Below are 27,922 nucleotides of genomic sequence, written 5' to 3'. Positions count from 1 at the left end.
TTCCGGGGTCGAAGGGTGCGCGGGGTTGAAAGCAGGCCGCTCCGCCCCGTCCCCCTCCCAGACCAGCAGAGGCAGCAGCCGGAGCAGCCGCAGCCTGCGCCCTCTCCCGCCCGCCCGCCCTCCGCCCGCCCGCCCGCCCTCCGCCGCCCTCCACCCGCCCCGGGGTCTCTTTCCCCCTTCCTCCTCCTCCTCCTCCACCCCCCCTTCCTCCTCCGCCCGCCCGCGGGGCCCCCCTCGCCTTCCCGCCCGCCCCTATTGTTCCGCCCCCGGCCTCCCGCCCTTCCCCTTCCCGCCCGCTCCCCTTTTCCCCTCAGTCGCCTCGCGCCTGCAGGTAAGCCTAAAAATTTTCCTTGCGCCCCCGGCTATGGCTACAATTTCCACTTTTGTCTTCTTCTTAGCCGGCTCGGGTCCTAGTCACGAGCCGCGGTCTCGCGTAGCCCCGCGTGAGCGCCTACCACCTCACTGTGCCTGGCCGGTCATTCACGCGAGGCCCTGGCTCTGGCGCGGCCTAGTAGGCCTCGCGCAAGGCCTATTCCCCCCTCCCCCCGCCTTTTCCCGGTGGCGGCTGCGCAGGAGTCAGGGAGGGCGCGCGCGCGGTAGGGGGGGCGGCGGTGGATTTGTTGGTTGTGGGGGGTTGGGGGAGGCGATGGCCGGCTTGCTGGCCGGGCGGGTGAGCGCGGCTCCCCGCGGGGGTCAGGCGCTGGCGCAGCCACACGAGGAGGCGCTACTAGTCCGGCCCCTCCCCCTGTATCGCAGCGCCCCCCCCCGACCGAACCGTTTATTTTTCCCCCCCTCTTCTTTCTAGTCGAGGGAAGGGGGGGCTTTTTTTCTTAAGTGGGAAATGCTTGGATAACCGAGGGGAGAGGGGGCTGCGGAGTTAAAGAAAGGGTAGACGGGCTCCCAGTTGCCGAGTTAATCAGGACGTTTCTCGGGGTAACGAATTTTTAAATTACAAAATGCCTGCCGATGTAATCCCAGACCGAGCTATTTATGGAAGGGGTATTGGACAGCAGTGTTAGCAGCTGGATTGCTGGAATGGGGTACCTTTATCTTGACCTAGTCAGGAGGGAAATTCGACAAATTTCTTGGATTACTTGGTTTGGAGTTAGAAATGCATCTTTGTACTTTACCTCAAGAAATGGCTTCAAATAGGTTTCCTGTTTTTTTTTTTTTTTTTTTTTCCGCCTTTTCGAAGTTGCGTTATTGTGATATTTGTAAAGGGCTTCCTATTACATCTGCAAGAGGGTAAGGACTTAAACTACCAGGTCTTTACCACATCTTATTTAAAAAAGTCATTCTTACAGACCTAACGCTTCTTCCCCCACCAAGCACTATTTTTCCATGTGTGAAAAGTGTTGAATTCTGGGATTTTGCCAGCAATTAATTGTATTCTGAAAATGGGGAAATGATGTGCTTTGGGGATGCACTTATATAATCACTTACATTCTTGGAGTAGCCAGAGGACAGTTTGCCATATACAGAATGATGTGACAGACACTTAAGCACCTAAGATATTTAGGGTATGGGCTTTGTGTTAGAGGAAAGTTAACACAGTGGCTGGTTTTGTGAAGGAGGAAATCTAGCTGTGGGAGGAGAGAGATGACATGTTGAGTTTTAAAAGGATGGATACTTAAAATGTCATTGGGGACATTCTACAACTTGGGAGAGGTCCTTTCTAAAGCTGTTATGATTAGGTGCTAAAGGAGGTATTGAAGGCAAAGGCATATCCAAAAAAACAAATTTTCTTTCTACACATAACTAGTTACTCTAAAGCAGAAATGTTAGGAACAATGTTAGGAATTGTTTCATAGGTGGGAAAAGGGCCATCTTGTATAGGAAAGGTGCATTTGCTGCTGTTCTTAAAAACAAAAAATTTTAGCAATGCCAGTTTTATTTTGATTGTTTTCTTTGGAAGGAAATTTAAGATTTAATAGACTTGAAATAAAAACTGGATGGTAAACACAAAAGCAAGGAAAACATCTCAAATCTGAGTAACAAGTTGGGTTGGAAGGAGGAATAGGAGAAAAAGACTCAAGTGTACTTAATGTATCGAGTCATTTTCTAAAGGGGAATATGGAACCCCAGCCTGCGTGGAAGGCATCTCAGATAATGCCTTTTCAGTGAGGGTGTTGATCTAAATCTTTTAGAAATCATTTGGTGTTAGCCATCAACGGTTGAAATTTGTAATGTGGGATACATCTCAATTTCCTTATCTACAAATTGCTACTACAAAGAAAATTTACATGTGTTCTCTCTAGTTTTCAACTTAAACTGCTCCCCAGCAGGGAAACAAAAGGTCATTTGCCCTCACTGTAGTTGGAGATTTGCTGTCATGATTTCCAGGTGTTTCTGAATTCTTTGAAGCTTTTTCTGCTGAAGGACAAGTGGTGCACGTTCAGCAGTTTCCTTAGAACCATTGCCAATTGAAAGAACCTTGTTCATCCTGAGAGTCAGCGGAAACCCTGTCATTAATGAGAGGAACTGGAAAGTTGCCTTCTATACTGTGTAACAGAACCTGAACTGTATATTTTGTCATGCAGTTGTGCTTGGTGTGTATATAAGTCTGACATACTGTCATTTAAGGAAAAGTGTAAAGTAGAAAATATTGATAAGGTGAAAATAACTTGGGAAATAATAACCTTGTTGTTTTCCTCCTCTGATTTTGGTCATGTTTGCATTTTAGTTTTTGGCTTTCACCCCCAACCAGTGACCAAAGACTTGACCACTCAAAGTCCAGCTCTCCAGAACACTGCTCGACATGGACACCGGTGTGATTGAAGGTGGATTAAATGTCACTCTCACCATCCGGCTACTTATGCATGGAAAGGTATGCTCTAGCTTGGGAAATTGGGTCATAGTAACTGCTAGGGGAGGGGCCAGGAAGAGCAGACATGCATCTTGGAGCTCATCAGATTAGCACTGTGGGGCATCTGGCTTTAGCACATTTCCCTAATGGAGTAGAAGTGAGTGTAGTGGGAAAATGGACAGACTTGACTAGGAAGCTCCACTGAGCAGGAAAGGTGTAATTAGAGGCTGGAGCCAAAAACTCTCCATACCTGGATGGTAAGGTTTTTCTCATGGTGATTGCTTATAGCAAGTCCACTCCCCCCAATAAATCTTCAAATCTTTCCAATCTTTTGGGGTAATAATTAGCATAGATAGCAGTCTGTTGGCTGGACAGTTAAAATTCCTTTTCATAATGAATACTTCATTAGAACATGTAGAAAAAGGAAAAATAAAATATATTTTTAAAAAGGAATACTTCTGAGTTTCCTCTTACTGACGTTAGTTTTCTCCATTGCAGGAAGTTGGCAGTATCATCGGAAAGGTAAGACAATTTCACTTCAACTTCAATTACCATTTAGTAATTCTGGATTGAAGTAGCAGTTGGAGCTCATGCTTGACTTTTCCTTTACAGAAAGGAGAATCAGTTAAGAAGATGCGCGAGGAGGTAAGTTATGAAAGACTGAGATTGTTAACTTTGGGAAGTAAAAAACCTTTAAAACAGGTGAAAATTCTTTTTCAGAAATTAGGGAGGAAGGTCTCAATAAGGGAAATATGTATTTTTTTTTCGGCTTGGTTATTTGTAATGATAATCTGGGGAGTGTATTTTTTTTTTTCCCCTTTTTGGGAAGTGTGGTTTTGACAAGTCAGAATTCTTTCAAGACTTAAGGCAGCTGCTGTAGGCTATCTTTGAGGATAGTCATGGAGCAGTAGTTGGAATGATGCTGACTTTGCTTTGCATCAGGATCATGTACATTGGCAGTCTTATAAGGGACTGTAGATCCTGTACATACTCAGATCTTCTTTGTTTAACTTCTTTTGGATCTTGTTTCCTATCTAGAGTGGTGCACGTATCAACATCTCAGAAGGGAATTGTCCTGAGAGAATTATCACTTTGGCTGGACCCACTAATGCCATCTTCAAAGCCTTTGCTATGATCATTGACAAACTGGAAGAGGTTTGTTGTCTCCCACTCCCTCATTCTTCATTTTTAAGTGCTTCCAGAGAGCTTGTTGATTTTCTAAGAGCTTTTTAAATTCAAGGACACACTGGACCTTGAGACTCGCTGTAAATGGGTCCTTAGCTTCCTGTAGCCTCCCACAAAATTCGAGCATTTGTAGTTTAAAAAAGAGTCACTTGAGGCTGGGCGCGGTGGCTCATGGCTGTAATCCCAGCACTTTTGGGAGGCTGAGGCGGGCAGATAAACGAGGTCAGGAGTTCGAGACCAACATAGTGAAACCTCGTCTCTACTAAAAATACAAGAATTAGCTGGGCATGGTGGTGTGCACCTGTAATCCCAGCTACTCAGGAGGCTGAGATAGGAGAAACGCTTGAACCCGCGAGGCGGAGGTTGTGGTGAGCCGAGATCACACCACCGCACTCCAGCCTGGGCAACAGAGCGAGACTCCGTCTCAAAAAAAAAAAAAAGTCACTTGAATCATCAAAACAGTTTGAGTTTTGCCATGGACTTAATATAAATAATTTGCATGAAAAGCATCTGTTGAAAGTATGCCATTGCTTTGGTAAAAGGCTTGAGTATATACCAAACTAATACGGTTTACCTGACGTTATAAACACAAATAATCTTCCAATCCTGATGATTTTAGGTTAAAAAGTCAATCTGCTAACATTGTGTCAAAATTACATTTGTTGGGGAGAGACCTAGGTTATCAGAAGGAAAATACACCGGAGGTTTTATCAAGAGGAAGTTTTTCCCCCACCAACCTTCAGAGGCTGAACTGTTGTCCTGGGTCTTGTATTCAGTCCCTCCCTCTCCCCCTTCTGCATTAATGCATTAGTTGGGCAATTGATACCACAGGCAGAGGAGTGCTGCTTCCTTGGTGGTTGGTACTTAATGGTGCATGAAATCTTATCTTTGCCAAGATTAGAAATGTTATCTTTTGACCCCCGGGATTCTGGAAGTCCAGAACCCATGGCTTAAAAAACACGTTTTATTCTTTTAACTAGAATGAACTTGAACTAGTTCTTTTTTATACATCATAGTATTTAACTTTTTTTTTTCTTTTGAGGCAGGGTTGTGCTCTGTCACCCAGGCTAGAGTGCAGTGATATACCTGTAGCTCTCTGCATCCTCCCAGGCTCAAGTGATCCTTCTGCCTTAGCTTCCTGAGTAGCTGGGGCTACAGGTGCATGCCACCCTGCCTGGATAATTTTTTAAAAACGTGTTCTTGTAGAGATGGGAGCTTGTTATGTTTCCCAGGCTGGTCTCAAACTCCTGACCTCAAGTGGTCCTCCTGTTTCGCCTCCCAAAGTGTTGGGATTACAGGCGTGAGCCACCATGCCCAGCCTGAAATTTTTTTATTTTTTTATTTTTTGAGACAGGGTCTTGCTCTGTTACCCAGGCTGAAGTACAGTTGTGTTACCATAGCTCACTGCAGCCTCATCTTCCCACCTAAGCCTGTGGTCCCAGTAGGTGGGACCACAGGCTTGAACCACCATGTCTGGCTAGTTTTCATGGGTTTTGTAGAGACTGAGTCTTCCTGTGTTGCCTAGGCTTGTCTTGAACTCTTGGGCTCAAGCAGTCCTCCTGTCTCAGCCTCCCAAAGTGCTGGGATTACAGGCAGAAGCCACCATGTGTGGCCTTTATTTTATTAAATTTTTTTTTGAAAGAAAGCTAGAGTACAAACTGTTTATTCCTTAACCAAGGAATAAACATGTCCTTGTCTTTAGGGGTCTTAACTGCTTAAGCAGTTTCCAGGTCTCTAGTTATCAGCCTAGAGATTAGGCTAATAAGTGATATTTAAACCGCTTAATCTTCAGAAGGCTAAATTTAACTAGATTAAAACCATGATTTTGGATGCAGCACATGTTTATGGGAAAGACTATAGGCTTTGAATCAATACAGTCAAATCTATAGGTTTGTTTTTTTTTTTTGTTTTGAGATGGAGTTTCCTCCTTGTCGCCCAGGCTGGAGTGCAGTGGTGGGTTCCCGGCTCACCGCAACCTCTGACTCCCGGGTTCAAGCGATTCTCCTGCCTCGGCCTCCCGAGTAGCTGGGATTATAGGCGCCCACCACCATGCCTGGCTAATTTTTGTATTTTTAGTAGAGACGGGGCTTCACCATGTTGGCCAGGCTGATCTCGGACTCCTGACCTCAGGTGATCCACCTGCTTTGGCCTCCCAAAGTGCTGGGAATACAGGCCTGAGCCACCGTGCCCCGCCTGTTTTTAGTTTTCTAACAGGGTAGAATTGATGTAAATAGGGTTGCATTGTTTTATATCTTTCGTTTTTGTTTTTGTTTTGTTTTGTTTTGAGATGGAGTCTCATTCTGTTCCCTAGGCTGGAGTGCAGTGGTGCAATCTCAGCTCACAGCAACCTCTTCCTCCCGGATTCAAGCGATTCTCCTGCCTCAGTCTCCCGAGAGTAGCCTGGACTACAGGCGCATGCCACCACACCCAGCTAGTTTTTGTGTTTTTGTAGAGATGGGGTTTCACCATGTTGGCCAGGCTGGTCTTGAACTGCTGACCTCAGGTGATCCACCTGCCTCGGCCTCCCAAAGTACTGGGATTACAGGCATGAGCCGCCGTGCCCGGTCTGTTTTATATTTTTTCTTAATATTCGATTTGACTTAATTTTTTTTTTTTTTTTTTTTGAGATAGTCTCACTCTGTTGCCTAGGCTGGAGTGCAGTGGCACGATCTTGGCTCACTGCAACTTTGCCTCCTGGGTTCAAGCGATTCTCCCGCGTCAGCATCCTGAGTAGCTGGGATTACAGGTGCCAGCCACCATGCTTAGCTAATTTTTGTATTTTTAGTGGAGACGGGGTCTCACTATGTTGGCCAGGCTGGTCTTGAACTCCCTGACCTGAAATGATTCACCTGCTTCAGCTTCCCAAAGTGCTGGGATTACAAGCTTGAGCTACCGTGCCTGGCAGTATTTGATTTAATTTTGATATCACCTTTTTTCCCCATTGCCTGGCCAAGTGTAACTGCAAAACAGATTATTACTTTTATCCCTAGCAAGTACATTCCTTCAGGGTGAAGGAAAATATATTTATGGCTAATTTTGAGGAATTTTTCATGAGCTTTTATCTTTACATCAAAAATAGTTTGAGAGGGGCATGGTATTTGAACCTTTTGTCTATGGTGGATTATGACCTCGCATGTCCTAATAAGATCAAGGGTAAGTGGTTCTTTAATGGCAATTACTAGTTTCCAGGGATCTGCTTATCGTGGTGTTCTTTCTTTCTGTAGGACATAAGCAGCTCTATGACCAATAGCACAGCTGCCAGTAGACCCCCGGTCACCCTGAGGCTGGTGGTCCCTGCTAGTCAGTGTGGCTCTCTCATTGGAAAAGGTGGATGCAAGATCAAGGAAATACGAGAGGTTAGTGACTTTTGTCGTCCTTTTAGAAATGTTAACTATTTGTTCCAAATTGGCTCTTTGTATGGCTAGGAAAAGTTAGCAATGAGATGAAGATTTTTATTGAAGTAATAGTTCTAGAGGATTACAATGTGATTGTACTGAAAATAAAACTCATGCAATAGAATTATTTTGCATAATTCATAAATTTTAATAAATCAGAACATAAGAATGTTAATCAGAATTTTCAACTATTACATATGACAAGTTTCTATTTTTTTTGGCAACTTTTCCATGAGGCTACATAGTTCTTTTTCATGTCTCAAGGGATGAGTTTGCTATAGTAGCAACAGTTTTTCTATTTTTTAATTTTTAACTTTTTTTTTTTTTTTTTTTTGACACGGTCTCACTCTGTCTCCCCAGGCTGGAGTGCAGTGGCGCAGTCATGGCTCACTGCAGCAAAACATCGACCTTCCCAGCCTCAGGCGATCCTCTCATCTCAGCCTCCCAAGGAGCCGGGACTGCAGGCTCCCACCACCACACCCAAATTTTTGTATTTTTTTGTAAAAATGGTGTTTTGCCATGTGGCCCAGGCTGGTTTCGAACTCCTGAGCTCAAGCAATCCACCCACCTCAGGCTCCCAGTGTTATTACTACAGGCTTGAGCCAGCACACTTGCTTGCCTGCAACGTCATTTTTCTTGACCAGACTTATAAACAACAAGGAGAAAAATAGGAAGATGTATTGGGAAATAGATGTAATTCTACATTTTTTTTTTTTTTTTTTTTTTTTGAGACAGGGTCTCACTCAGGCTGAAGTGCAGGGCATAATCGTGATCATGGCTTACTGCAACCTCGACTTCTGGGCTCATGTAACCCTCCCACCTCAAGCCTCCTGAGTACCTGGTACCATAGGCACGCTCCGCAATGCCCGGCTGATTTTTCTTCTTTCTGTTGTTGTAGAGACGAGTCTCACTGTTTTGCTCAGGCTGGTCTCCAACTCCTGAGCTTCCGATGATTCGACTGCCTTGGTCTCCCAAAGTGCTCGGATTACAGATGTGAGCCACTGTGCCTGGCCCCTACTTCCTGTTTAACTATGGAAGTTACATTGAATTATGGAAGATTTTAATTGTATCTAGATGTTACTGAATTTGGTGTTGGAATGAAACTCGAATGGCTGCTTGAGTTTTTGGGAGCGTATCGTACATGGCACGACAGAGATCTTAATTTTGTTAATTGCTATATTCGAAGCACTTCTCATGGTACCTGGCACATAGAAGGGCCTTGATGTAAATATTTTTTCAGTAACATAATGAAAGGTGGGTGATACTTGTGGGGCTTTTGCTTCGCCCAGAGAACTATCATTAGTTGAAAGGCAACTATTTAGAAGGACCTTTTGCTTGAGAGTAGGTTAAATTTAGGCTGTTATTCACGCTTATTCTTGTCTTTCAGTGGCTCATTTATTTTTAACTCTAATTCACTAAACAGTCCTATCTGGAATAAGGGAAGAGTGGGACAAAGAACAAAAAGGGAAGATTGGAAATGGATAAATATCTACTAGAGTTTTAGGCTCTGAAATTGCTGCTGGAGGAATTGGAAGAGCATGAACTGTTTTTCTCTGATTTTGAATTTCTTTTTACTCCAAAGAGTACAGGGGCTCAGGTCCAGGTGGCAGGGGATATGCTACCCAACTCAACTGAGCGGGCCATCACTATTGCTGGCATTCCACAATCCATCATTGAGTGTGTCAAACAGATCTGCGTGGTCATGTTGGAGGTAAGCCCTCAGGCTCATGCTGAAAATGGGGGGAGGGCCATTCTGGGGACAGAGGGACTGATCTATATTTAGTAAGACTAGAATTAAGTGAGGCTGTTAAGGCTTCCAGTGGGGGTGGGGCTAAAAGGTTCCCTGAGTTCATATTTTCCTTCCCCTAGCTTTGACTTTTCTTACGGTCTGTGAGCAAAAATAGGAACTGCTAAGCAGCAGTGATCTTTTGGTTCACAGCAGTTGTAGCAGAGTCGGGGAGAAGATGCACTGCATGGACTAAGGAGGCCAGAGATTTATTTGGGTTCCTGAGTAGCTAAGTTAAATTACTTTTTGAATTACTGTATTTTGGTTACATGGAAATTTGACATGTTCTTTAACAACTTGTCACTTTGTAGGAGGGTATTCAAAGTGTTATGTAGAGTAGAAAAATGTATGTATGATGATGTTTCCGAATGACTTACAAGGTCCTGATTATATACTATTATTCTATTAAAAGAATAGCAAAATTCAGGAAAATTAAGCCTTTTCAGATTTGTGATATGGAGTTGGTTTCATTGGTGAGAAATGAAACGAATTTTTTCGTGTGTGTGTGTGTGTGTGTGTGTGTGTGTGTGTGACGGGTTCACTCTGTCACCCAGACTGGAGTGCAGTGGTGCAGTATCGGCTCACTGCAACCTCTGCCTATCAGGCTTAAGCGATCCTCTCACCTGTCTCCCCAGTAGCTTGGTCTACAGGCATGCGCCACCACACCTGGCTAATTTTTTTTATTTTTTGTAGAGACGGGATTTTGCCATGTTGCCCAGGCTGGTCTTGAACTCCTGAGCTCAAGCCATCCACCCGCCTCAGCCTTCCAAAGTACTGGTATTACCAGCATGAGCCGATGCACCCAACCTGGAAACTGGAATTTTCAAGTAGAGATTAGAAAAACCTTGATTGAGCCTTTGAACTATTTATAGATAGTGTCTGTATTATTCTAGACATAACACTTGAGTACTTTATTTGCAGTTTTGACTTTATTTCCTATTCAGGCCAAAAAAATGTGAGATACTAAAAATTATCAACAAAAATATATGTTTAACAGTTTTTCATGTCCATTAAATTTATCTAAAATTTTGGAAATAGTGCCAAAGATTATTACATGGACATCTCCCTTGATGAGAATCAGTTTGAATTGTGTAGTCCTTGGACTTACTGCATTAAAGGCAAATAACTTTCAGTAGATAAATTGAGATTAGATCTAGCCAGAGACAATTTGGTAGGTAAGGGGATGGAAATAGTTTTTAATTTAACTGACCTGTGTGAGCTAAAGCCACACAGCTGAAGCAGCTTTGAAACCTTATCTCTTTTTGTTTTTTTCCCCTCTGACTCTCTCCCAGTCCCCCCCGAAGGGCGTGACCATCCCGTACCGGCCCAAGCCGTCCAGCTCTCCGGTCATCTTTGCAGGTGGTCAGGTAAGAAAATTCTCATTTGTGGGCTAGAATGAACAGAGATTATATTTGAAATGTCAACTTTGCCAGCATCACACCAAGCCACTCTGCATGCTTGCTGAAACCTATACTCTGGCCATAGTTTGACCTGCTTTTAGTTTTATTTTTGTACTGGAGAAAGCTGAATGCCTTAATTTTTAGCAGGCAATGGAAGTTTTGTAGGCACTCGGAAGAGGTAACTTACTTGTGGGTTGGGTTAGAATATAAGAGTTGAATTGACTTACTGTCTCTACTTCTCTCCCTGTCCCCACCCCATCCATGTTTTATGTGTGTGGGGTGATATTTAGAGGTCTAAATAAAAGGTAGCAAAGAGTTGGACCTCTGAAGGAGATTCTGGATGGTGGTCTCAAAATTTGGGGGTCCTGAATTTGAGTGTCCTACAAACTTCCCCTTCCCTCCACCTCACCTCCCCTACTCCTACCCCTTCACTCCCAAACTCCAGTGTGTTGTCCCCTAGGCTCTTAACCTCATAAACACTGGTTTGAACCCACATGGCATAACTGAAATCAGCTGGGGTAAGAGTTCAGTGTGCAAGAATAGAAGGGGGGTGAGCATGTTGGGCTGTGGTGCCGTGACCTTTGGTGTTAGAGTAAGAACACCAAAGCACCACCGTGGCCTCTCTGCTCCTTCCTCATCAACCTAAACTCCTGATCTTTGGCACATGGACTATTCTGAAGTTAGATTATTATGACAGAAGCATTGAAGGACCATGGTAGTCCTATGCTCTGATTGTATTTGAGGAGTAGGTAGATCAGGTTTTAAAATACAGTTGGCCCTTTGTGGGTTCCACCTTCAACCTACCTCAGATCAAAAGTATTCAGGGAAAAAAATGGGTGGTTGTATCTGTACTGAACATGTACAGGCTTTGTCTTGTCATTAAACAATAGAGTATAACAAGTATTTACATAGTATTTACATTGTATTAGGTATTATAAGTAACCTAGAGATGATTAAAATATGTGGGAGGATATGCTTAGGTTATATGCAAGTACTATACCATTTTATGTAAAAGACTTGAATATCCATGGATATTTGTTTCTATGGGGGGAATCCTAGGACTAATCTCCCACCAATAACATAGGGACACCTAGGGACAACTGCATTGGGATTGAGGTTGAAATAGTGACTGATTTTGGTAGCTGCCTAAGCAAGTGCGTTGCTCAAAACACCTTTTCCCACTTGGGGCTGGTCTGTTACAAGCATATTTAGTTAACTAGTTCCATCTTACCTGCGTTTGATCTGGGAGCCATTTAGAGGGCAAGCATAAACTTGGGAGTCCATCTCTTTCACATTGTGTTGAATTGGCATAAAAATGAACAAGTTTTTAGAGGTTTAGTTTGTCGTGTAGTTATGAGAGGTTTCACAGGAAGGTCGGTTACGTCACAGTGTTAACCTTGAGTCAGTTTAGTACCTTGCTTTTAGAAAAGTACAAACTGGTTTGGTCAAAGGGCTCTCAGTCTAGTTAGAGTTGGGCAGGATAAGCAAAGGCCCAGAGTCAGTGTAGCCAGAAGGATTTAGCCTTAGGAGTTTTTCTTTCCCAGGAACTCCAGGTTCCTGCTCTTCTGGATTCTCCCACTCCCCGTTTGGAATATAGAGAGTCCCATACTGGGTGGCAGCAATCCTCTGTACTTAAAATTCTTCCTTCACTTCCTTTTTTTTCCACTCCCCATCACACCTCCCCCTTCATACCTCTTTGCTTCCCTCCCCACCCTCCCTCCCTCCCTCCCCTTTATTTAGTTGATGACCACCGTCTAAAAATTTGCAGCTTCTTCTATGAGTGGCCCTGTCATGGATCGTTCCCACAGGCCTTTTTAAATATACAATGTCCACAGATGGACCTGTGTCTTTTGTTCCTTTGTGGCAAAGTGGGCTCTGTAGGGGTTCAACTTAATCCCACACTGACCAGGAGCTGGCATCAGCTCTGTTGCCCCACCCCTTCATTCTTACTGAAAATAGCCCAATTGTGCAGTGTGAAATCTGCCACTAGGTAACTTTTTTTTTTTAATTCACTGATTACAGCTCGTTTCAAATTGTGTCTGAGCTCCTTTTTAAAGGAAAAAGGAAAAAAATAAACAACTTTTTTTGTGTGAATTTCATGCTGGTGACAAGGTGCCGGATTGACAGCCCTGGAGACTGAAATCCTCTATTTATCCACAGGACAGGTACAGCACAGGCAGCGACAGTGCGAGCTTTCCCCACACCACCCCGTCCATGTGCCTCAACCCTGACCTGGAGGGACCACCTCTAGAGGTGAGAGGGGATGTTCAGTCTCCAAGGCTCACTCAATCCTTCCGCCTCAGCCGAGACTGCCAACACACGGGGGGCCAGTGGCGCTGGTGATTTTTGGTGCTGTGGACACCACCTGTCCACGGGGACCTGGACTGACCCCCCCAACCTCATTTCACCCAGGCCGCGTAGCCCACCAGATGGTAACACCAACTTTTTTTTTTTTTTAATTTTTTTTTTTGTTCAACCCCTCTTCCCCTCTCCCACTCCTCCCACCCCATTTTCACCTTCCTTCCACCCCCACCTGGGTGTACTTTTGGGGGTACTGGCCACTGTGATGTGAGAAACTTCACATCCTGTTAACCAGCCACTCCTTCCTTCCCCTCCCTCCCTGTTCCCTTTTCCTTTCCTCCTTTTCCCTACCCCATTGCCCTGAAGACCCAGCTCCCTTTTTGGGAGGTTATGTTGTGGGGGGGAGGAGGGCATAGTGGGAGCTGCAAGTGCCTATGGAGGGGAGGTGGGAGAAGACAGGAATTAGAACCCAGTGGTTTTTGTTTACCTGTGATCAGCTCCCTACTGTTAGGGACTCAGCTAGCATCCAGTGTTCTTAAGGTCTTTAGGCAGATAGAGAAATAAGTTGAAGAAAGGGAAGTGTTTTAAAACATACCATGTAGGTTTGTGCAGTTAGAGATCTTCCACATCACCACAATTGGTAGAAGGGTTGGGGTGGTGAGGGAAGAGATTATTCCTCCTAGGCTATCTTGTATACAGGGAGGAAGAGTGGGGCTTGGTCAGTCGAGGCATTGCTAATCTCACTTCCCACATTTTCATTAAGAAACAGTTATGTATATTTTGCCTTTGATTGCAGGGAACTTGGCTACCTTTATAGGATTCCCCGGAACAAAGTCATATTTAGGGTTCAAAGAAGGCCAATTTGGGTCTGATCGTATTTGTGAGATTCCATCTACTGCCTCAATCTCTGGCCTCCCCCATTCTCTAGTTCAACTCTGGCTTCCTGGCTAGTTGAAATGTCTTTTTCCCCCCACTGGGTGGCTGTCCGTGATTGGTTTTTAATAGGAACTGTTTTCCTCCTTTTGTAGGCCTATACCATTCAAGGACAGTATGCCATTCCACAGCCAGATGTAAGTTTTGTTTTCACTTCTTGTTTTGAAAAGCTCCCTCTCCCATCCAAAATTGTCTCACTCCTCTCTCCCAAGTAGCCAGAAGTGAGTTGGGTCTTCAGCATTTGCAGTATTAAGTTGTTTTCTTCACAAGGTCAATCCCATATTTTAGCCCTTTAATCAGGGTAATGCCTTGTTTGCCTTTTAACATTTAACCCCTGAAATTTAATTCAGCACATTAGCTTTTCCTTTCCCCCTGTGTTTCAGATTACCCTGTTTCTAAAAGGGAAATGTTCCATGGTATACTGTGATTTGTTATCTCAGGGCACAGTTTAAATTGACATTGGGACTGTGCTTCCTTGCATGCAGTTTTCTTTTCCATGAGGGTAATGGGAGGTTGGGTTTGCCCTTGGGAACTCCTCAATCTGAGATGACAATTTGAAAAGTATTTGGAGGGATGGGGAAGGGGCTTATGTTACACAGAGAGGGATAGGAACCTGAACATTTCAGAATTCAACTCAAACCTTTCTTGCTGCTAAAACCTCCTATTTAAAAGTGCTGGTATTTAGACTTCAAGGGCATTTTTTTCTGCACTTTTCTTTTATCCTTACTAACCTTTTCAGGTGCTGAGCATTATTAGGCTTGGGAAGTTGAGTTTCGGTCTTGGTTAGTGGTAGGCCCCAGGAGAGAGGGAAGTAGACGTGAAGAAGGATTATTTTATGACAGGACAGTTTATATAGATGAATAAAAATAGCTGTAGTAGTCAGTGGTGGCGGTGATGGGACTAAACCCAGTATGGTTTCTTCACCTCTCTCCTCCTTGCAGTCTCCCTGCCCCCCTCATCTCCTTCCCTCTCCCCAATACTGATGAAACCCTGCATGGTGTGTTTTCCCTAGCACCACTGCACAGTTTGTTTACCTAGCCTGTCTCTGCTTGTCCCTGCGGCAACTGTTGCAATGGCTGCAAACTACCTTCATTAAGTAGCCCCCAAGGGGATGGTCGTTGGGCAAGTGCTGTTGCTTTTCTATTCCCACACCCAAAAGGCATTCATTCTCTTCCAGGCACCCATTCTATTTCTAACCCTTACCCTTCATATTCTGCCAATCCCCAGGATTGTGATGCAAGCCCCATCCCTACCCTCTGTTGTAGTTTGAGTAGTAGAGTCAATTTTGGGAATCAGGACCTGCATTTTCAAATTCGAATGTGCTTGAGCCCTGGCTCCGTTAAATCTTCTAATGCCAACCTCCTGTTTCCTCCTTGCAGTTGACCAAGCTGCACCAGTTGGCAATGCAACAGTCTCATTTTCCCATGACGCATGGCAACACCGGATTCAGTGGTATGGATACCTCAGTGTTTATTTCTGTAAGGTGTAGTGCAAGAGAGAGGCCAGTCCCAAGGTCTCAGCTTGACATCTGTTTAAAACAAACTTCGTTATCCAGCATCCTGCTGGTTTAAACTTGCCTGTCTACTATGGCTAAGCCCAAGGAGGTAATGTGTTTGTTAACGTGGTTTTCATTTGGGGTCAGTTATTCTAAAAGAAAAAAAAAGCCCTGGAAGGTTTGGGGGTGAGGTTTGGGGATGCTTGTCAGGCAAAGGGTAGGCTGATATTTCTTTGAGCCCATCCTGACTGCTGCCCCCTTGATCTGATCAGCACCCCCTTTCTCTCCACCAGCAATTCACAGGCTTGGGTAGAGACCATCCATTTGTGCCAAATTGTGTAGTGTTTTTTTTGTTTTTGTTTTTGTTTTTATTTTGTTTCGTTTTTGGGGCTTTTCTGTATAAGGAATAACTTGTCCGATAGGGTTAGGATGAGACCACCAAACTCATTTTCACTTGTATCTTAACAGGCATTGAATCCAGCTCTCCAGAGGTGAAAGGCTATTGGGGTAATGATTAAAAAAAAAAAAATCTGTAGTATTCTACTGTTATATTAATAAACTGGTGGGAGTCTTGTTTCACTGCCCATGAACCATACCAGCAACATGCACATGGCAGAGAGGAGCTGAGAGAGCAAAGGGGTGGGCCTGGAGCCCCCGAGGGTCCCTTGATGGATCTGGCCAACCCCCTTCTAAAAATGATGAGACAGCAGCCATAGCTGAGATCAGGACTAAGCTTGAGTGTTAGCCAGCTGGCCTGGTTCAGTCCAGGTGTTGTTAAAGATGGGTACGGGTATTTGCTGATGGGATTTTTTTTTCTTTCTTTTTCTTTGGAAAACAAAATGAAAGCCAGAACAAAATTATTGAACAAAAGACAGGGACTAAATCTGGAGAAATGAAGTCCCCTCACCTGACTGCCATTTCATTCTATCTGACCTTCCAGTCTAGGTTAGGAGGATAGGGGGTGGAGGGCATTAATCTGATACAGGTATATTTAAAGCAACTCTGCATGTGTGCCAAAAGTCCATGGTACCCATTAACAGGCATAATATTGGCACTGGTGCTAGTGAGCATCAGGTGAGATACAATTTGGAACACAACAGGAAAGGGGTAGAAGTACAGAAGGACTTGTTTAGACATTGGTCCTCTTTGAGGATACCACACTCCCTTGCCCTTGCTTCCATCCCCCATCCCTAATAGGCTGGGCTTTGCAGGAAATGGCATGAAATCAGCTCTTCTGAGTGTACAGAAGAACCTTTCGAGCATTATTTCTACACCCTTCTCCCCCACTCTTTCCTCTTTGGAGGCTTCCAAGTTAGTGATGAATCCCAACAGCTAATGATGCTGGGTTTCCAGTTTATTTCCTTCTGTTAGTTTAATGTGCAAGTCAGTGAGGTTTTGAATGCTGTGCATTGAATTTGCTTGCTCTCTTCTGTCTTTTAGCAGGTTTGGATGCATCTGCTCAGACTACTTCTCATGAACTCACCATTCCAAACGATGTAAGTGTAGTTAGGTTGCATGGGATGAAAATAAGAAAATAGACTGTAAAGAAATAGATGTCGTTTCAGCAGTGTCCTGCTACCCTTTTTTTTTTTTTTTTTTTTTTTTTTTAAATACAGCCCAGGCTGTAGTGCAGTGGTGCGATCTTGGCTCACCGCAACCTCCACCTCCCAGGTTCAACCAATTCTCTTGCCTCAGCCTCCTGAGTAGCTAGGATTACAGGCATGTGCCACCATGCCTGGCTAATTTTGTATTTTTAGTAGAGATGGAGTTTCTCCATGTTGGTCAGGCTGGTCTCGAACTCCCGAGCTCAGGTGATCCACTCACCTTGGCCTCCCAAAGTGCTGGGATTACAGGTCTGAGCCACCGCACTTGGCCTACATGTCCTGCTACTTTTAAGCCCTAGGGAAAGAAACTGGGAATTTTATTATTTTATCTTTATTTTTGTTTTTGTTTTTCATACCCCAGGAATGGAAAATGGGAATTTTTAGACACAAAAATAAGTTGATTATAATATACAGAATTGTGATGACAAATATGATAAGAGAAAATAGATTATTATTGTGTGAGGTATGACGAGACAGCAGTAACTTTTTGCTGAAAATAGAAATTCCTGGCTGGGCGTGGTGGCTCACGCCTGTAATCCCAGCACTTTGGGAGGCCGAGGCGGGTGGATCACCTGAGCTTGGAAGTTCGAGACCAGCCTGACTACCATGGAGGAACCCATCTCTACTAAAAATACAAAAAAAGCAAAAAGCCTGGCATGGTGGTGCATCTCTGTAATCCCAGCCATTTGGGAGGCTAAGGTAGGAGAATTGCTTGAAACCTGGGAGGCGGAGGTTGTGGTGAGCCGAGATCGCGCCATCGCACTCCAGCCTGGGCAACAAGAGCGAAACTCCATCTCAAAAAAGGAAAGAAATTCCTGTACGTTTGCTTTTTTTTTTTTTTGAGACGGCATCTTGCTCTGTTTCCCAGGCTTGGCTCACTGCAACCTCCGTCTCCTGGGTTCAAGCAATTTTCCTGCCCCACCCTCCCGAGTAGATGGGACTACAGGCATGTGCCACCATGTCCGGCTGATTTTTGTATTTTTTTTTTTATTAGAGATGGGGTTTCTCCATGTTGGTCAGGCTGGTCTTGAACTCCTGACCTTACGTGATCCCCCCCTTCAGCCTCCCAAAGCGTTGGGATTACAGGTGTGAGCCACTGCATCCAGCCTGCTTTTGTTTTTTTGTAGAAGCTAAAGCCTTATCTTTAGAAAATGTAGTGGTTTTCAGCCGGGTGCAGTGGCTCATGCATATAATCCCAGCACTTGTGGGAGGCTGAGGCAAGTGGGTCACGAGGTCAGGAGACCAGCCCGACCAACGTGGTGAAACCCTGTCTCTACTAAAAATACAAAAATTAGCCAGGTGTGCTGGCGCGCACCTGTAATCCCATTACTCAGAAGGCTGAGGCAGGAGAATCCCCTGAACCTGGGAGGCGGAGGTTGCAGTGAGCCAAGATCGTGCCACTGCACTCCAGCCTGGGCAACAGACCAAGACTCCCTCTCCAAAAAAAAAAAAAAAGGTGTAGTGGCTTTTTTTTTGACAAAGGGTCTCCCTCTGTTGCCCAGGCTGGAGCAGAGAGGCATGATCGTGGCTCACTGCAGCCTTGAACTTCCAGGCTTAAGAGATCCTCCCATCTCAGCCTCCTGAGTAGCTGGGACCACAGGTGCATGCCACTATCCCTGGCTAACTTTTTTTGTATTTTTTTTGTAAAGACGAGTTTCGCCATGAAACTCCTGAACGCAAGTGATTGGCCTGCCTCAGCCTACAGGCATGAGCCACGGTCCCCCACCATAGTGTAGTGGTTCATGAACATCAGGTCTGTGCTGTCCAGGGTCATATTTTTTACAGTATTAGTGCAAATGTTAACCAGTGTTTTTTTTTTTTTCCACCTTTTCCCAAGGCAAAAACACCTTAGGAATTGGCCAGAATTCTTGTCGGTATAGGAGGGTGGTAATCATGGCAGGATGACTTTAAGCATATTTGCTGCCAGAAACAATGTATTTCTACCTTTATCTATTTCTAGCTGTCTAAATTTATTTTTGTTTTGGCTCTGCTTTGTCTTTGGAATTAATACTCTGAGGACAGAAATAATGAAGAGCTAATACTTGGACCTAAGAGTATTATGTCTCTTGGACCTAAAAGACAGTTCTGAGTTGGCTCAGAACTGGCTGTCACTCACCATGGGTGGTCAGACTGAAAAATGGGTCAAGAGTTGAGTTTTTTGATCAAAAGTGTATGAGTAAAGGGTGTAGGATGAAATTGGGCATGGCGGTATACACCTGTAATCCCAGGTTACAGGGAGCACAGAGATACAGAGGCTGAGATTCGAAAATGGCTTAAACCAAGGAGTTTGAGACTAGCCTGAGCAACATAGCGAGACCCTCGGTTTTTTTTTTTTTTTTAAAGGGCCAGGTGCGGTGGCTTATACCTGTAATCCCAGCACTTTGGGAGGCCAAGGTGGGTGGATCACAAGGTCAAGAGATTGAGACCATCCTGGCCAACATGGTGAAACCCCGTCTCTACTAAAAATATAAAAATTGGCTGGGCATGGTGGCATGCGCCTGTAGTCCTGCTGAGGCAGGTGAATTGCTCAAATCCAGGAGGCTGAGGTTGCGCAGTGAGCCAAGATCAGGCCACTGCACTCCAGCCTGGCCACAGTCGTAGGAGCCGGGAGGGGGAGGTGAGATTCTTGGACCTAGCCATGCAACTCTAATTCGGTGTGCCTTGTTTTTCTTTCTCCCTTAAGTTGATTGGCTGCATAATCGGGCGTCAAGGCGCCAAAATCAATGAGATCCGTCAGATGTCTGGGGCGCAGATCAAAATTGCGAACCCAGTGGAAGGATCTACTGATAGGCAGGTTACCATCACTGGATCTGCTGCCAGCATTAGCCTGGCTCAATATCTAATCAATGTCAGGTAAGATTGCCCTACCTTTTGTCTTATTTATGCCAACACAGTAATGTGTGTGTTGGGGAGAGCTGCAGTATATTAAATATGGGATTACATGGGCGATGGGTAAAGATGGCCAAAAGGTTTTTTTTTTTTTTGGCTAGCTCTACTTTCTTTGAGTGTAGCAGAAAAAGTAAACTGCAGTAAGTTTGCAAGGGGTTGGGGAGTGGGGAGCACAGATTGCCCGCATTTAACTTGATGGTTTGGTAAGAGGGAAGAGTGGTCCTTGTCTTCAATAAGAGTCCTCTGGCTAGAGCACTCAGAAAATCAAATGTGGGTCTCTCTTCTTCTACATAGCATATAGACTATTTCTTTCACTGATTTGATTTGGAGTCCAAAGCACCCTTAATTGTAATAAGGACATTGGAGTAATAGGACAGCAAGGCAGTTTCTGGGAGGCAGCAATTACCATTTATTCTGGAAACACCCATTTTTCTCACACTGCATGTGTGTTTTATTCAGAGCTTGTGGGAATGTGGGAAGCACAGGTATTGGAATGTTTCGGAAGTGTGAAGTGTGTTTTCTATCTCACTCCTCCCCCAATCTCATCCCTTAATGACTTCCTGAGGGTTTTATTTCCCTTATCCATAGCTAGGTAGTGTTACTACTCTCAATTTTAGGACACTGTTCACAGTCAAATGGGATCCTACAGTCATTTATATTACTTGCTTTCTCAACTCATGGGCTGAAGTCACACCCTTAATTGCTTACTAATATTTCAAAGCATTGTTAGCCCTGAGGCCCTTAGGTCTCTTTTAATAGGGAGTGTTGTCTAGTTATCATTTACCTTTCTTATAAATGTTTAATCTCTTTGTCATAAAAGTTTTACATGAGTTCCTGAATCTAGTACAGGGGAAAGGAATTCCTAAGTATGTGGTCTGTATTGTGCTTGTACTGACCATGTATATATGCCATGGTTATTTAGTGCTAGCTAAGAACATACCATTTCCCCAGTAGCAGTCTGACTTTTGCCTTAAGACTTCATATCTTGAGGTGCTACTACTATTTGTGTAGAAAAGCTTTCCCATTCCTAGATTTGTTTTCTTGTCCACCCACCAAGCACACTAGGTCCTTAATGTTGAGAATGAAATGGTAGTAGTAAACTTTTGCACCAAGGTTGTTTGCAAAGAGGTCTTTTTCTTTTTTAGAGATAGGGTTTCATGTTGGTCAGGCTCATCTCCAACTCCTGACCTCAAGTGATAATGCCTCCCAAAGTGCTGGGATTACAAGAATTGTTTTTCTTTCTTTTTTTTTTTTTGAGACGGAGTCTTGCTCTGTCACCAGGCTGGAGTGCAGTGGCTCCATCTCGGCTCACTGCAACCTCTGCCTCCTGGGCTCAAGTGATTCTCCTGCCTCAGCCTCCCAAGTAGCTGGGACTACAGGCACGCGCCACCACGTCCAGCTAATTTTTGTATTTTTAGTATAGACGGGGTTTCACCATGTTGGCAAGGATGGCCTCGATCTTTTGACCTTGTCATCCACCTGCCTCGGCCTCCCAAACTGCTGGGATTACAGGCGTGAGCCACTGTGCCCGGCTTGTTTTTCTTATTTGTAATTAGGATTTTGGAGGGCAAGAATTTTTCAGTTTTCAGTGGCGAGAATCAGGTTTTTGAAAGCTGGAATTTGTTTTGTTCTTTCGGTAGGCTTGCCCTTCATGTAATTTAAATTGTGACTGTTTAAATGTGACCTGCTTGCCTAGCTCCTGCAATAGGTCAGTGGCTACATTGTAAGGAAGCAGAATTCTCTTGGTAGAGTGGCTCTTTTCAGGATCATTGTTACTGAATAGCAATTCGGTATCGTAGCCATGGATTAGGGTCAAAACTTTTCAAAGCTTCATCTAACACCAAAGCAAAGATTATGCATGCACAAAGCTTATTCTTTCTCAACTTGGTGCAGTTTAAATGCAGAAGTCAAAGGGTTTTTTTTTTTTTCCTTTCTCATTTTTTTTAAGTCAAGAAGGATTTTACTGGATTCTGAGCATTTTCTCCTGTCTCTTGATTTTTCATGGTGGCAGTCTGTCCTTTTATATAGTTAGTTGACTTCTGTATCCCTTTCCTTTATGGATTGCAGCTGTCCTTGGACATAGGTAAATAAAATGAGGTTTTAAGAGGAGCCTTTCTGCTCTTGAAGACTTAGCGTTGTGGGCTCAATTGTCCAGGCACACTTCCCAAATATATGTAGTTCTGGCTTAGACACATACAGGCATTTGGGAGACACGTACCCTTACTGTTCTGTGGAGCTTATTTTGGGAGTGGAAGCAGCAGCATTTTCGCTTAAGTATGAATTTTTAGGTGATACTTGAGTTTCTCTTTTCCACTTCTGAAAGGTCCACATTAGAAGTATGATCAGTCAAAAACAACTTTTTATACCACCTCCCACCAGAAAAGCTTCCCTAGTTCTTATCTACACTTCTGTTCTCAGCATTTTTCTTTGAAAACGCTACATTCTTTGAAATTTGAAATTAGTCAGTGACCTACTTTGGACTCTTGTCTCTTTCCACCCTGATATTGGTTTGTTTGCTGTGGAGATGTAAGCAGACTTTAATACATAGCTGGAAGGATTTTTAAAAATTCTGCTTTATAAATATTCAAAGCTTCACAAGTAATTGTGGGATAATTGATTTTCTGTTAGAATAGGAAATTGACATTTGATTAGAGGAAACATTTCTTCCTTGTTGGGTGATTGATGAGTATCTTTTTCTACCCGAAATCATTCCTTCAACATCTGGGTTGGGTCAGTGTGTCAGATACATGAAGTATGTGCCCTATGATTTCTTTTCTCTGTCAGCTTTTTCTTCACCATAGCAGTTTTTAAGTAGCTCTGTGGAATGGAAATATATTTAGAGGGTGGGACACAGGCTAAAAGAAAGCTTGTCACAAGTTGACACTAGGTCTTCCTAATTGTCAACCAGAGGCACTTACTGATGTAACTGATGCAGTTTTTGTCCTGTACTTACTCCCTTTTGTGGTCTTCCCTTCCACCCACCCTTTTTTTTTTGTTCCTTTTTTCCTCTGTTACAGTTTAGAAAACGCTAAACCCTCCTCCCAGGCAGCCTCCGTCACGATCCCTGATCACCTCAGCATCAACCTCTCTCAACCCTCCACCCCTTCTTCTTCTTCCTCCTCCACCACCACCCCCTCGCTCGCCACAGCGGGGACCTCCGACGCACCCTCCAGCCTCCCCAACCCTCTTCCGACCGCCCCTTGTGTCTCCAGTCTGCTTGGCATGAAACCCATCCCTCTCCTGGCTCTAAATGTTGTGTCTGCTGCTAAGGGTACCGGGGCTTCAGCTACCACCACCACCACCTCTGCCGTGCCATGTGTAACTAACAAACTGAAAGGCGAGAAACAGAGATTCTCTCCCTACTGATTGCATATCTTGAGGCACCTCCTCCAGTATTATTTTGTTCATTTTGTTTTCCTTTGTTAACATTGGTGAGAATGAAACTATTGTGAGCTTGTTACCGTTTCCTTTTTACTACTTTGGGGGATAACTGGGTGGGGGTGGGGGAGTGGTAACCCTTGTTTAGGTTTAGGCCATTTCAGCTGAGTGCCTGTTTCAGGGTCTGACTTGAATTCTTTATCTAGAGCCACAGTTTTCTCTTCTTTCTTGTTTGTTACTTTTCTTTGTAGCTTTATTCTGCCTTGCAATATTACAATGTGTTAGGCTCTGTGTTAATGAATAAAAGCTGCTTCGTTAACTTTTTTTTTTTTTTAAGAATTATTTAATGGTTAAGCTATCAGCAGGCCTTCTTGGCCATATTTGTGTTTCTAGCTGTAATAAAGTTGGCGCAGTAAGAACCTTAGTACACTGTGTGCTGTGAAGGGTAAAGGGTTGGGGGCTTGTGACTTGTGGCTATTCAGCTAGGAAGCCTGTATAACTGACATGGGCTTTTTGAATCCCAAGTGAATTTTATAGTCGTTTGTCAATATTTCCACAAAGAGATACGAGTCTGTGGCAGTTTAGATCCTGAAGGTCCTCTGTAATTGGCAACAAGCTTCACTAGTGAGGAAGTTTATCTGACTTCTCAGATGGCCTTACCTTGCCAGCAGCAGCTAACAAGGTGTTCATCCCAGGATTCCTCTGGTGAATGGTTACCGTGAGGATCTCTTCCAAGTCATACATTCAAAGAACGTACTTCTTTACCCAGAATGAAGGGGAGGGGCAAAGTGGGATAAGTCTAATAAAATTAGGCAGCTTCTGTCTGCATTCCTCTGAATTAGCATTATGCCTCTTTCTGTGACATTAGGTATATCTCAGCCAACCCGTGACATTATCCACAACTTGACATGATGCCATCCACTAGTCCTAAACCAACTCTGTCAACCAAGTTTCTTTACCCTTTTTTCTATTCCTTGCCGTATCCTTTCTGCTCCCCACCAGCACTATCATGAGTAGGAAGTGACATGCTTAGATTTGGAAGGAACCTTAAGGATCAACTAATCTGTAACACATTGATCCCCTCATTTTACAGATTAAAAAATAGAGGCCCTAAGATAATTTAAATTCATAGGTTATGAGTGACTAGCCAGGACTAACAACTTAAGCTTTACTTTTACTCAATCGTACTAACCTCCCTGAAATCTTGTTCATTTTCTTATACTAAGATGGGCACGGGCCTCTCATAAAACAGTAGAAATGTTCTTAGTATGGTGGTATAAGGCCTCTGATAGCCTTCCATTCAACGAGAGTACACGTTGCCACAGTGCTGAAAGTGTAATGCTCTTCCCAGGGCATTAGAGAACTCAGTGTAGATATACTTTCCCTGATGACCTTTTCCCAGCATCACCATTGGCTGACAAAAAAAAAAGCTGTTAGTATTCCAATATATTATCTCATTCTTTGATGTTATTTTGGCCCCTCCATCCCAGATTGGGCCTGTGAAGAAGTGTTACATGTCTCAAGTATGCATAAAGGATTAGATGGCCAAACCTGTCCAGTAAGGAGTTTTATTTAGTTGCTCCTTTATCATGTGGTCCAGCTCTCTCCCTTGGTAAGCTCGCTCCTCCTGTAGTTAGGACTTAATCATGCTGATACCATCTCCCCCCAGGGATGTGGTTTTATCTAGTTCTTGATTGGAAGGCCTCTTAACCTAATGGCTATTCCCCAAGGAAGGATTCCACATGTTTAAGGGTCTAGCTACCATCACTGCCTCCAAAGGGCCTCAGTTTTAAATTTTTTTAAACCCTAGAGCTCCCCCATGTGGTCTTTTATCCTAGAGTGCCTGACTCAGTATTTCATAGCATCCCCTTCTCCCTGCGTCACCTCCCCTACCCCAGCAAATCCCCATTCGGGCTTGATACACATTCAGAACATTTCTTTCAGAGCTCTGGTGGGGCCAGAGTGCTACCACCAATTTTTATGAACTTAAATTTTCAGGTCCTAGATCTAATGGTATCTAGCAGTTCCTTTCTTAGACCTTCAGTTCTTACTGAACCCTTTAATTCAGGGCTATTGTTTACCTTTCCTTAGATCATTGTGTTTTGAAATTGGCACGAATCTACCCCCCTTTTAAGAACTAAATATTCCCCGCCGGGCACGGTGGCTCACGCCTGTAATCCCAGCACTTTGGGAGGCCGAGGCAGGTGGATCACGAGGTCAGGAGATCAAGACCATCCTGGCTAACACAGCGAAACCCCGACTCTACTAAAAACATAAAAAAATTAGCTGGGCATGGTGGTGGGCGCCTGTAGTCCCAGCTACTCGGGAGGCTGAGGCAGGAGAATGGCGTGAACCTGGGAGGCGGAGCTTGCAGTGAGCCGAGACCGCGCCACTGTACTCCAGCCTGGGTGACAAAGCAAGACTCTGTCTCAAAAACAAACAAACAAACAAAAACCCTAAATATTCCCTTAATACTGAGGTGGAGAAACCATTTCTGACTAAAAGTAAATAGTTTGTAGTCGAAGGACTTTCCAGTTTTTTGGCCCTTGCTTTTCTACCCAGCTTTTGGCTTTGCATTGTTGTGGAAGGGATACAGATGGTGAATTACCAATCATGTTCTCATGACCACATATCACAAATATTTTATGCTAATCAATTTAAAATCTTATGAAATAACTTATCTTATGAACTGAAATGAAGTCTTATACATTTGGTTCTATTCAAAATGAGGGCAAAGTCTTGCTGCCTACCTACCTGCCAGTGAAGCATACTGAGTACTTAAATACTTTTCCCTGAAAGCCCTAAATTGGATTCCAGGACCTCAAATGACTATCTCTTTGAAACAGAAAGGCATTGTAGCCAGGTATGTTTAGATGGAGGATATGGCTTGACAAGATCTAAGAGCTTGTAGAGTGAGCTACAGAGTTGAAACAAATTATTTTGTCTGCTACTTTTAAGTCCTGAAAACTTTTTTAAAAACTTCTTAAGGCCGGGTGTGGTGGTTCATGCCTAATCCTAGCACTTTGGGAGGCCAAGACAAGTGGATCACCTGAGGTCAGAAGTTTGAGACCAGCCTGGCCAACATGGTGAAACTCTGTCTCTACTGAAAATACAAAAATTAGCTGGGCATGGTGACAGCTGCCTGGAATTGCAGCTACTCAGGAGGCTGAGGCAGGAGAATCGCTAGAACACGGGAGGCGGGGGTTGCAGTGAGTTGAGATTGCGCCATTGCACTCCAGCCTGGGTGAAACTCAGTCTCAAAAAAATAAATAAATAAATAAGGCCAGGCGCGGTGGCTCATGCCTGTAATCCCAGCACATTGGGAGGCCGAGGCAGGCAGATCACCTGAGGTCAGGAGTTAAAGACCTGCCTGGGCAACCTGTTGAAGCCCCGTCTCTACTAATAATACAAAAAGTAGCTGGGAGTGGTGGTGGCTGCCAGTAATCCCAGCTATCAGGTGGAGGCTGAGGCAAGAGAATTGCTTGAGCCAGGGAGGCACAAGTTGCAGTGAGGCAAGATCACGTCACTGTACTCTAGCCTGGGTGACAGAGCTAGACTCTGTCTCAATAAATAAATAAATTTGAGTATAATTCTTGACCCATAGTTACTCTTTTTACATCTCTTTTTAACATTTTTTTTTAAACCTTTAAAACGGTATTACCTCATAATACCGTACACATTGATAGAACTCCAGGGCTTTAAAGTAAAGGCCTTGAGTTGTCTCAGCATTAAACCCTTGAGACTACTCTCAGATGACTCTTTCTTTCCTAAACTGGTATTCTGTCAGCAGTTTGGGAGGAGCCAAAGTGAGCTCAGCAATAAAGAAACATTGCTTCTGTGTATTGTGAGCACTCTTTAGAGGGGCCTGTTTCCAGAAAGTACACTCCTTGGTTAGCCCACCATGGAGGTGGAACTAAAAGAGAACATAGTTTGAGGGACATTGGATAACAAGGGCTGTTTCCCTTGGTTCTGAGGTAATAGACCTCCACATGCTTGGATTGCAAGGATTAAAGGATCATGGTACTGGTAAATTTAAGAAACCTTAAAATGTCTCCCTTGGTACTCCAGCACTGGTTATTTACTCTTCACATTTCATGAACCAGGTAGAGATGAGGTGCAGCTGAGCACTGGGGAAACTAACTGAGTTCTTGTTTCTGTGTTACAGGCTTTCCTCGGAGACGGGTGGCATGGGGAGCAGCTAGAACAATGCAGATTCATCCATAATCCCTTTCTGCTGTTCACCACCACCCATGATCCATCTGTGTAGTTTCTGAACAGTCAGCGATTCCAGGTTTTAAATAGTTTGTAAATTTTCAGTTTCTACACACTTTATCATCCACTCGTGATTTTTTAATTAAAGCGTTTTAATTCCTTTCTCTGTTCAGCTGTTGATGCTGAGATCCATATTTAGTTTTATAAGCTTCTCCCTGGTTTTTTTTTTTTTTTTTTGGTTTTTTTTTTTTGGCTCATGAATTTTTCTGTTTGTCATGGAAATGTAAGAGTGGAATATTAATACATTTCAGTTTAGTTCTGTAATGTCAGGAATTTTTCAAAAAAATTAAAAGATGGACTGGAGCTTTTTCTTTGTGAATAGAAACTGGATGCCACAGTGATTCATGTGGGTTTTATTCCTCTTGTCTTGCTGTTATTTTTGTACCTTTTATCCCTCAAAGGACCCTTCTTGGGTTTTGAATGGAAGCCTTTATTCCGGTTAAGATGTTTTCTTCTATTTTACCACTTCCATCTTTTT

General features: G+C 43.9%; 1 protein-coding gene across 47 annotated transcripts; it reads left to right on the top strand.

Annotated features, from left to right (window-relative positions):
• PCBP2 (poly(rC) binding protein 2) lies at window positions 1-27,785 on the top strand. Of its 47 annotated transcripts, none has more exons than XM_034935758.3 (15): window positions 1-331; window positions 2,684-2,827; window positions 3,305-3,328; window positions 3,419-3,451; window positions 3,845-3,961; window positions 7,216-7,347; window positions 8,969-9,097; window positions 10,465-10,539; window positions 12,733-12,825; window positions 13,902-13,943; window positions 15,186-15,258; window positions 15,770-15,808; window positions 16,745-16,797; window positions 19,589-19,758; window positions 27,338-27,785. In XM_034935758.3, the coding sequence occupies exons 2-15, from the start codon at window positions 2,759-2,761 to the stop codon at window positions 27,372-27,374; spliced, it is 1,086 nt and encodes a 361-aa protein (XP_034791649.1). In that variant the 5' UTR covers window positions 1-331; window positions 2,684-2,758; the 3' UTR covers window positions 27,375-27,785. The 47 variants fall into 47 exon arrangements, with proteins under 47 accessions (XP_034791649.1, XP_054951590.1, XP_054951582.1 ...); XM_034935757.3 differs by having other exon boundaries at window positions 2-331; window positions 16,742-16,797; XM_034935756.2 differs by having other exon boundaries at window positions 4-331; window positions 10,453-10,539.
• The last annotated feature ends 137 nt before the right edge of the window (window positions 27,786-27,922 follow it).

The sequence above is a fragment of the Pan paniscus genome, chromosome 10, assembly GCF_029289425.2.
Source record: "Pan paniscus chromosome 10, NHGRI_mPanPan1-v2.0_pri, whole genome shotgun sequence".
Classification (NCBI taxonomy): domain Eukaryota; kingdom Metazoa; phylum Chordata; class Mammalia; order Primates; family Hominidae; genus Pan; species Pan paniscus.
The sequence above is the reverse complement of the archived record's forward strand: the minus strand, read 5'-3'. Positions and strand labels throughout refer to the sequence as shown.

What these genes read in the sequence shown, in the direction of transcription:
- PCBP2 (XM_034935737.3), top strand. Translation starts at nt 2,759, where the DNA reads ATGGACACCGGTGTGATTGAAGGTGGATTAAATGTCACTCTCACCATC. An exon ending in TTAAGAAGATGCGCGAGGAG is followed by an intron (nt 3,452 to 3,844) that starts GTAAGTTATGAA and finishes TTTCCTATCTAG; the next exon opens with AGTGGTGCACGTATCAACAT. An exon ending in TCATTGACAAACTGGAAGAG is followed by an intron (nt 3,962 to 7,215) that starts GTTTGTTGTCTC and finishes TTCTTTCTGTAG; the next exon opens with GACATAAGCAGCTCTATGAC.